At 41.0% G+C, this 10,316-nt stretch overlaps 1 protein-coding gene across 7 annotated transcripts in view; it reads left to right on the top strand.

The window, feature by feature from the left end:
- Positions 1-9,507, top strand: part of MRTFB (myocardin related transcription factor B) — a 238,293-nt gene extending 228,786 nt beyond the window's left edge. For 6 of the 7 annotated variants that reach the window (XM_075995119.1, XM_012736097.2, XM_075995121.1 and 3 more), the window contains 2 exons: positions 1,182-1,242; positions 3,796-9,507. In XM_075995119.1, coding sequence (XP_075851234.1) covers positions 1,182-1,242; positions 3,796-4,331 — 597 coding nt within the window. In that variant the 3' untranslated portion in view covers positions 4,332-9,507. Of the gene's footprint in view, positions 1-1,181; positions 1,243-3,637; positions 3,717-3,795 lie in introns of all 7 variants that reach the window. The other variant, XM_075995124.1, reaches the window with a different exon arrangement.
- The last annotated feature ends 809 nt before the right edge of the window (positions 9,508-10,316 follow it).

The following is a 10,316-nucleotide window of genomic DNA, read 5'->3' on the forward strand; positions in this document are numbered from 1 at the left end:
AGCCACCTTTACGGGCATTCTCCAGCCAACATCTTGACTGTAACCCCACGAAGGACCCTCCCCCAGGCCAGAGCCACCCACCAAAACCATTCCTCAACTGCCGACCCACAGGAACTGGGACGTCACAAATTTTAAGCCACCATATTTTAGAATAACTTGTAACACAGCAAAAGGTAACTAATGCTAACGCATGCATCTACGAGAGGCGTGTTTTAAACGCAAAGACGTAGGTTGAAAGTCAAAGGCTGGGAAAAGTTACACCATGCAAACAGTAAGCATAAGAAATCTGCAGTAGTGAAAAGATTTGAACAGACATTTCCCCCAGAGAAGATAAACAGATGGCAAGTAAGTACACGGAAAGATGCTCAACATCATTAGTCACTAAGGGAATGCAAATTATAAACCACAGTGCAATACCACTACACACCTAATAGGATGTCTAAAATTAAAAAGACTGACAATATGCAGTGTTGGTGAGAATGTAAAACAACTAGAAATCTCATCCTGCGTACTGCTGGTGGGAATGTAAAATGGCGCGATCACTTTGGAAAACAATTTGCTGTTACTTAAAAAGTTAAATATATAACTATCCCGAGATCCAGTCATTCCACTCATAGGTACTTACCTAAGAGAAAAGAAAAGAAGTCTATATAAATACGTGTACACAAATGTTCACAGCAACTTTTTTTTGTAACAGCCAAAAACTAGAAGCCCAAATGTCCATCAACAAGCAAATGAAGGGCCAGCATGTGGCTTATACCTGTAATCCCAGCGCTTTGGGAGGCCAAGGTAGGAGAATAGCTTGAGGCCAGGAGTTTGAAACCATCTCTATGGGGGGAAAAAAAACTAGCTGGGCATGGTGGCATACACCTGTAGTCCCAACTACTAGAAGGCTAAGGCAGAAGGATTGCTTGAGCCCAGGAGTACGAGACTGCAGTGAGCTATGATCATGCCATTGTGCTCCACTCCAGCCTGAGTGACAAAATGACAAACCCTGCCTGTCATCTAACCAGCGGTAACACCTGGGGTAAATGGCTTCGCTTCTCAAGTGACCCGTTTTCAGAATTATCAAATGATAAATTAGAACTAGATGTTCTAGAAAGTCCCTTTAGTGCCCCCAATTGTATAATAATTCCGGGCTGACATAAAAGCAAGCTAATTTGTACTCTCCTTGATTGCAGATTTCCAGCGCACACAGTCAGCAGATGGACGACCTCTTCGACATCCTCATTAAGAGTGGAGGTAAGTCAGGTCACACCAGGCCCCGCAGGAAGTCATCTCTTAACACAAGTATGGGGAGGTTTTTCTCTAGAGCTCGTGTCTTATCTTTAGAGACTGAGAAACATATTCTTTTAATTCTAACCGAATTTACTGTTTTAAAATCTGTTCAATTTAAGGCCATTTAAACAACTTACCATGAAAGTAAAGTTGGAGGAAAAGCCATTGATTCAGCTTAAAACAGTAATATAATGTTAGATTTAGCCATAGGTAGATGCCTGCTGGAAAAGACCATCTCCAAATAGCGAAGTATAACCATATTTAAATTCCATGTTGAAAAACTTTAAAACGTGTCCCATGTGTATCAGTCATTGTAATGGAAGAAGACATTCCAACCCTGCATAAATTTTATGACAGCCACCTTACTTAGCTTGGACTCCAGTGATTTTATTAAAATTTAAAGGCAATGCTGAAGCACTTTCTATATATAATGTGAAATCTTTGATTTACAATATGTCATCTTAAAAATGGACATGAATCACAAAAAAGTCAAGAATATCTCTGCCTCAGCTTACATATCTTTAGAAATAAGCATAAAATTCATGTTTTAAAAAATTCAAATACTTTCCTGTAGGTCAAGATGATTAAAAAAATAAAAATAAAAAAAAAATAAAATAAAATAAAAAAATAAAAAATTCAAATACTATTTAGGAAAATTTTAAAGTATTCTTAATTTACCCCAGTGAAAGGAGTTTTATTTGAATTTTTAAATAGTAATCAAAATTTCTCCATTCATAGCAGGTACTATTTGATATATTGAAGTTGATGTTTTGTTCATAATGTCTGACATAGAGAATTCTAGATGTTTGACTATACTTCTACATATGCAAATAGTATTTTTTGCTAAGAACTACATTGGCCTTCCAAATAACTTAAGCTGTTATATCTACAGAACTACAGAAATTTTAAAAACAGACATTCCATGCCCTGATTTTAAGAAAATGTTTTTGCTAAACCTGGTAAAGATAAAAACACTTTTTTTTTTTTTTTTTTGAGACAAGGTCTTGCTTTGTTGCCCAGGCTAGAGTGCAGTGGGGCGATAACAGGTCACTGCAACCTCAAACTCATGGGCTCAAGCGATCCTCTTGCTTCGGCCTCCCGAGTAGCTGAAACTATGGGCACGCACCACCACACTCAGCTAATGTTTTTTTATATTTTGTGTAGAGATGGGGTCTTGCTACATTGCCCAGGCTGGACTTTTTAAATGATCAGTAAAGATAATTTTTACAGCCTAAACTTGGAAATTAAAAGTGACAAAGTTATCAAACAATTTTGAGTTATTTTCTAAGAGGGATGACTTATGTCATAAAATATCTAGTAAGTGTATCATTTCATTCATTTCATCTTACTGTGTACCAACACCAGTAATAATAAGAACCAAGATTTAAATAATTGACTATAAGACTAGTTGCTTAAATTGCACTTAAAGCTTTCAAAACAATTCTAGAGAGGACTACAGATAATGAAAAGTAACATAAACCATCCAGAAATACACTGCATACAGTGGACAATTTGTTTATAAGAATCAAATCATAAGTTCCCTCTCTCACCTACTTATGCATTCTAATCATTCAGCTTTAAGTGTTGCTGTTAATTAAATCTATTTTCCCTAGTGTATCTGCATATAAATGAAACCAATCATATCCTCATAAAAGTAAAAAAGATACTTTATTCAAATACATAGTTAAGTAAACACTGGTATCTACAGCAGATGGTCCACTAATTTGATGCTACTTGATCTGCCAAGGAATAACACCTAATTAGTGCTTATTAACACATTTGCCTAATCCTCAAGGTTTTATATACACTCAGAAAACAAGACAAAAAACAAAGAGAAAAATAAGCAGGTAATCCACCTCATCTTAAAGAAAAACGTCAAAGGAGCCATGTGATAGCTTTAATACAGACATGAAATAAGATGGCATATCTTTTCACAACTTTATACAGAAGCAAAGAACTATAGCAATTTTATACACCTTGTACGTGTGTAGAAGGTATATGTCCAAATTGGGCACACAGTCCAATATAAGGAATGTAATTAGATCTTGCGTAATATTAAGACTATACTTCCTGTCTCTGCACAAACCCAGGCTACGCATTTTGACATTCACTTTAAGGGTGTCATACTGCTATAACAGCAGATTCATGGTATGGGATAAGATATGAGCCCTATCTTAAAGCTCTAAATGACTGAGAATAAGGACCCAAAGATAAAATAAGCTAAAATCATTGATTCTTATCTACTAGATTATAACTGCTTTTGATGCGTAGTCTTACTGAAAAAGAATTGAAAGCGTATCAGAATATAATAAACTTATTTGCTTAATCTATTTAACTAAAATAATCCATCATCCTAAAGGTTATCAAGGATTGTACCTGGCCAGTAGCTTCTCTTCCTACCTTTAAGATGGACGTGTATAGAAGGAATCACAAAAAAAGTAACTGTCCTAATATTAATAAAAATTTTAAAACAGTAGTAAATCTTAAGTTACTAATTACTTCAATTGTTTTGCACAGAGATATCCCTCCCTATAAAAGAAGAGCCTTCTCCCATTTCCAAAATGAGACCAGTGACAGCCAGCATCACCACAATGCCAGTCAATACAGTGGTGTCCCGGCCACCACCCCAAGTCCAAATGGCACCACCTATATCCTTAGAACCTATGAGCAGCTTGTCTGCCAGCTTGGAGAACCAACTAGAAGCTTTCCTGGATGGCACTTTACCTTCGGCCAATGAGATTGCTCCACTACCAACCAGTAGTGAAGACAGAGAGCCCTTCTCGCTGATTGAGGATCTCCAGAATGATCTGCTGAGTCACTCAAGCGTGCTGGACCACTCGCACTCACCCATGGAGACTTCCGAGACCCAGTTTGCTGCGGGGACCCCCTGTCTGTCTCTGGACCTTTCAGACTCAAACCTGGACAACATGGAGTGGCTAGACATCACCATGCCCAACACATCGTCAGGGCTCACTCCTCTCAGCGCCACCGCGCCGAGCATGTTCTCTGCTGACTTTCTAGACCCACAAGACCTACCTTTGCCATGGGACTAAAGTCACAGATGTCTTGTCTCAGAGTTCACAAGGTGTAAGAACATGAAGAAGATTCTCAAAGGTCAGTCTTTAGAGATAGATCCATAGTTGCATTGTTGCAATTAAAGTATGTTGTCACAGAAAGAATGGATAGAAGGTCATAGCCTGGAACCCAACTTCGAAAACATTTCGTCGCATTCAGCAATGAAATTCTACGGTGAATTTCTACAATTGAATTTAGCACAGGGCCTTCTGAAAAACACACTAGACAAAGACGACTCACCTATTTCTCCAGACTTCAGTAAAGAATGAAAAGTACCTTTAGATAAAAACATAAAGAAAAGTAATGTGTGCAGGAAAACGACACTAGCATTCTCTGGTAATCAACTACATTTAAACCTGTGTGGTCACTTTAAGACCCTAAATAGAAGGCAGACGGCTTCACTCAAAAATAAGGCTGTTGAGGGGAGGGGAGGGGTCACTGCACTTAGTACTTGCTAGAGACGCCTCAGCCAGGCCACGCCACAGCAGGGGTCAAGGGCACGGGACAGCGCTGGCCGGTTTGGTGACAGCTTCCAGCTGGGGACTTTGGGTTCCATTCAGAAACCTATGTAATTTTTTTGTGATTTTTGGAATCTTAACTTTATATCTCCAAATTTAAATATAAATGGAAAAATCTTTCACCATAACCAGAAGATGTCCACAAAAAATACCATCATAAACAATGCACTGTAAAAAGTCCAGGTGTATTGATAACACTGACAACTCGCAACCCTCTGGGTTGACTGGATTAACTTTAATGTATATATTAAGCACTTGTATGTACGCTCTGACATTGTGATTTGTACAGCCTACATTGGGGTAAGGAAATGGGTATCCAGTGGTCCTACTTTTTTTTAATGATGCAAATATTTCTAGAATACTTGAGCCACATTTATTTCTGTATTTAAAGAATTACTGACTAACTTTCAGGTAACCAGACCCATCTCAAAGAACCAAGAAAAGGCTTTAGCATGAAATGTCTTTCTGAGCTGGTGAGCTAGAAGAACGAGAGGAAGGTAAGAAAGGTCTGTCATCCACCCGGGACATTCCCACGACGAGCACGGGCCGGACCGTGTCGTGTGCGCGGTGGCCGCCAGGCCCCGGCTGTCTGTCTTCCGCCGCTCATCCCTGGTCATCGTTTTACAGGCTCGTAACTGGACATCCTACCTGAGCTCTCACTATATTGTCAAACCTAAGATCGAAAAACTGGAGGTTTTATTAGTTTTTTTTTTAATATAGAAAAACAACTTATTACGTATTTGTTAAGTTGTTTCTTAAGAATTTTCTAAAATGCCAACTATCACAGGATTATTTCAAGCTAGTCATTTAGAGATATGACAAAATGTAAATAACTGAACAAAATCTACCAAAAGAGTGTGGAGGTTTTTGTTAGACACTAACCTTGTGCTCCAGCTCACCCTTGTCAGCCTTGGGGCCGGGGCCCTTCCCCTGGCCACTGACTGGCAGGCGTTCCACAGTGACAGGCAGGAGGCAGCAGACCCAGTACTTGGGAAGAATTAATTTGTGAATCGCTTCTGGGTTTGTGTTTTGCCTAAGAACTGATCTTATTTCAGATTGTTTCTTTAATAAATTTTACTACATGCGAGAAGAGTCAGCTTCCCCGGCATTGGCACTGCGGGGCGCTCTGCCCATTGGCACTCCCCGACCCAAAGGCGCTGACGTGCCCTCGAGCGCCACAGGGCGGAGGCCACCCGCCGCGCTCCGTGTAGTCCTCAGTCAGTAGCGAGTGTTTGGCGATTGGTAAACCAACGCGCGGGTACAGTAGCCCTGTCAACCAGAACGCCACCACCCGACCAAGCCCAGCAGGAGTTTGCCACACTAGATGTGACGTGACCCTCACGTCAGCCCCCGAGAGGGGCCCATCCCCAGGGCCGGGCTGTTTCCTTGGGAAGGCACTTTTACGGCAGGGCTTGGCCGTGGGCTCCGTGCTGAGGGTTTCTGTCTGGGGCTCATCAGGTCCGTACGTGGGCTCCGAGCACCGTCTTCATTCAGATTCGAATGGCGTATGAAATCGGCACCAGATGGCGGTGGGACTGTCGGGGGCAGCTGAACACCTAGTGCTGCTCACTCTTGTCAAGTAACTTTGTATTTCCATAACCCTGAGCTGTGTACATAGATAGTTTTCTAGCCCTGGGGTCCCTTTATTGCTTTTAAAAATAGGGTTTGAAGCATGCCACAGGAAGGTTGCTCTCCAAAAATACACAGTGCAGAGCAAGGAATGCTGTCTCATCAGCCTGCTCTCTTTTGACTATGAACTGCTAAAGTGCCCACTTCACAGATGTGTTCAAATCCTTATATACCAGAACTTCATTTTTAAAAAGGCGAAGAGTCTCCAGCTCTTAGCTCTCCAAGCATCCCACTTGCACCATTCCGCTCGGCCCTCGTGGCCTGGCTCGCGTGGCCAGCCGGGCACCTGGGACACAAGTGCTGCCCTCCAGCGTTTCCACCCTGTAGCTCCAGGTTAGAACGAACACATACGTGACATGACCAAAGACAGCGCTCTGTGAACAGGACCCCTCTGACCTAACTCAGTGCCCGTGATGGGCAGTGCAGTGGGGAAGGGTGTGTGTCGACTGAAGATTGTTGTTAAGGTTAGTTTCGCAGCCATTGAAGCACAAGTCAGACACCCCATTGAATTTTCAACATGCACGTGTGTAGTCTGCCAGTGGTACTGTTGTATATCATATTGCCAAGAAATAACTAACTCCCAGTCTTTTTTCCCTGTGTAATCTTGAAACACAGTGGTATCGACCTTACCTTTCTATTGTACATAGATATCAGATCATCTTATTGGTGGGATGAATAAGAAGAGCTATACCAAAGCTTCTATAAAGTCTTTGGCAGGCCAGAGGTATGTGGTCATCTTGTACATTTCAGCAGAGCATCTACTAAGAAACCTTGTAGGAAGTGTTGGTGGTTCACGTTCTAGTGTTTTTCCTGAAATGTGCAATCTACTGTATAGTATTTGCCACATATTTGTATATAGATGTATTCTGAATTCCTGGAATTTCTTGGTTAGATACTATTTGTGTTTGTTGCATATGAATATTTTTGTAATACTAAAGAGACCTTATTTAAATTTCCTTTTTAAAACCTGCATGGTTCTGTGATCCATGTAACTGGCACTTTGGGGCTTGTAAGTGCTGCTTGGGAACAGCGGCGAAGGCAAAGTCCTGGCGATGAGACAGCGCCACTGCACTGTGCAGTCCACAGACACTGAGGGATGTCTCAGGAGCATGGTACCCGTTTTGTCACCAAAGCTGACTCAGGCTTCCTCTACCCCCAACCCCACATCATTCCAGGCAGCAAAGCTTCATTCAGAGTCCTTTCAGAATTCCCAGGCTGAAACCTAGCGAAACATCTGTCCTCACAAGTGATGGGACAGTCCCTTCACTGTCCTCAAATGGGCCTGGCCTTACGAGAAGCAGTAAAGCACTTTGGCGGGGTTGAAAACATCTGGGAGAAGCCCACATTGTAGGGCCATTTCCGTGGGCCCACATGGTGGCCAGCCTCAGACCTGCACCTGGCTGGGGACTTCTTAGAGAAATTTAACGAGAATAGCTATTCATTGTCTACCAGCAGGGCGACACAGGGCAGTTTAACCAAATTCACAAATAGCTCCTCATTTTTCACTATCCCTTACTGCAAAAACAAGCTGAATACTGGCAACAGAGAATGCCCATACAAACTGTCCTGCTGCCCTGAAGGCCACAACATTCGCCCCAAATTACCAAAGGCCATTAACTGGAAGGTCAGGTTCATCAAGGGCTGTAGCTCACAAGTGCATACATGTATATTTGGAGAGCTTCCTAACTGCATTTCATCTAATCTTTTAAAGTAATTTCAGTCAAAACTGGAAAATAATTAAGATGTAATTTTTCTTTTTCTGGTTTCAAACCTTCAATAACTTGTTCGTTCAGCAATCTTTCTGGGCTACGTTTTTATTTGTGAAGTGATTCCGTCTGCATGGCAATAAGCAGGTCCGTGTTTTTCCCCCATCCACCCTTTCTAACGGCGTCTGAGGAAACACATCCTTGCAAGAGTTTCTACCTGAAATCTTTCATTAAAGGCCTGTAATTCAAAAAGCTGCACATGTTTACAGAAGAGCTCTTATCCTCCACACACACACATCGCTCTGTGAATCATTATCGGAAAACGTCACGATTTTGTGACGACGAGATGGCAATCTCAGATCTTCAAGGTGCTGTCTGGAATCAAAACATGTTCTTGGAGATATTAACACAGCTGTAGTGGTTAACAGAGCTTCATGCCAACTACTAAGACAAAGCTTTAACAAAGTTTATAGAATCACCGAAACTCGTAACAATTACCTCTCTACATTATGCTGTAAGGAATCTTGCTCATTTGGTAGGAAGAGGAGCATTTAGGAAAGGGTTTAGTATCTACCAAAAGTACTTGACCTCAAGTAACCAATAGTAAAGCAAACTTGCTTTAAAGGAACCAAAGGCATTGCCAAGTATTTGCCAAAAGGAGGCATTTTTTATTTAAAATTTGAGACTAATGAGATCTCAAAAAATCAGTCCCAAAAAGGTATTATCCATTTAAGGTTATAATTTTCACAAAGATGTAGATATTTCTCTATTGTTTTCATGTAAAATAGTATAGAGTTGTTTTGTTGGTTTAAGAATAATACATAGTAGTAATACAAAGTTTTTTCCTTTTTTCTTTTCTTGCTTGCAATAGAAATGCAACGTGATAGGTGTTTCTCTTCTTTATTTTCATTGTCACGTTATGTCTTAGCATCTCACTTTATGAAAAAAAGGAGAAAGATACCAATCTACAGAGCCCTGCTTGTTGAAGCACTCGTTTAATAAACAAATTATGGCAATCGGGGGTCCATTCATGTATTGCCTTTATGTTGTTTTTTAAAAGAAAAACCATGATGCCTTTGTATTTGCTGTTTGCACCCCTGAAATCAATTCCATATCATGTTTGAATGCCATACATTTTGCACATGTACTGTACATAGGTAATGCATACTGTATTTTTATATGTGTGCACATTTATCATCAGATCTTTTGTACATAGTGGCAGTATCGTAGCTGATCGGGAAATGTTTGATATCTCAGCAATTTTGCATTTTTGTGTCTCAAATAAAAACGTTTTGATGTACTATGATTCTTGCTATGAAGAGGAAAGACCACACCCTATGGGTCACTCAAGCCATTGCTGACCTTGGACTGGGCTGGGGTCAGACTGGGGAGGAGACACCTCCTTTAGAACACAACTCACCGCACAAAGCCACCAGGCAAGGCATATGAACTCAACAAGGTGGGTTTATAGAGCATACGGAAAGTGAGCTGCCCTGGCCCAGTCCGGGACCATGAGATACAAAATAGAAACTCGCATGTACTAGCTGAACTCGAACATGTCAAGATTTATACCAAAGTCATGTTCTTTCTTCCACAATCATAAGGAAACACTGAATGCATGACATTAGACAATAACTAGTCCCTAGTGGGTTGATGGATACACATAAGCACGTGCACAACAAAAACTGACTCAGTTTGATAGTAATCAATGCGCCACCAACGAAATTCCTCAAAGACTCAGATAATCCTTCAGTTTAGCCAAGTTTGAAAAACTATGGACATGAGGTGTTTTTACAGAGCAAATGGTGTTTAGAATTCAATGCCCTTTCAGCAAAATGATCAACCCAAAAGATGATGGGTTAAAATAGCTTTGAGGAGAACAGTGTATTTGTCTCCTTAAACAAAATGATAATGAGTCAACTTGATTGACAGCTAACGTTTATATCGATGTTTGATGCAGAAAACGGGCAGAGCATCAACTGTAGAAAGGGGAGGGAGAAAGGGAATCGATTTCCTAAATACAGCAGAGCATCCACCACCCACGACAGCGAGAGGGCAGGCTCAACGGGCCGGGTCAAAGGTGATGCTCCAAAAAGGTTAAATGTTAGTG

This window comes from Microcebus murinus, chromosome 19 (assembly GCF_040939455.1).
Source record: "Microcebus murinus isolate Inina chromosome 19, M.murinus_Inina_mat1.0, whole genome shotgun sequence".
NCBI lineage: Eukaryota > Metazoa > Chordata > Mammalia > Primates > Cheirogaleidae > Microcebus > Microcebus murinus.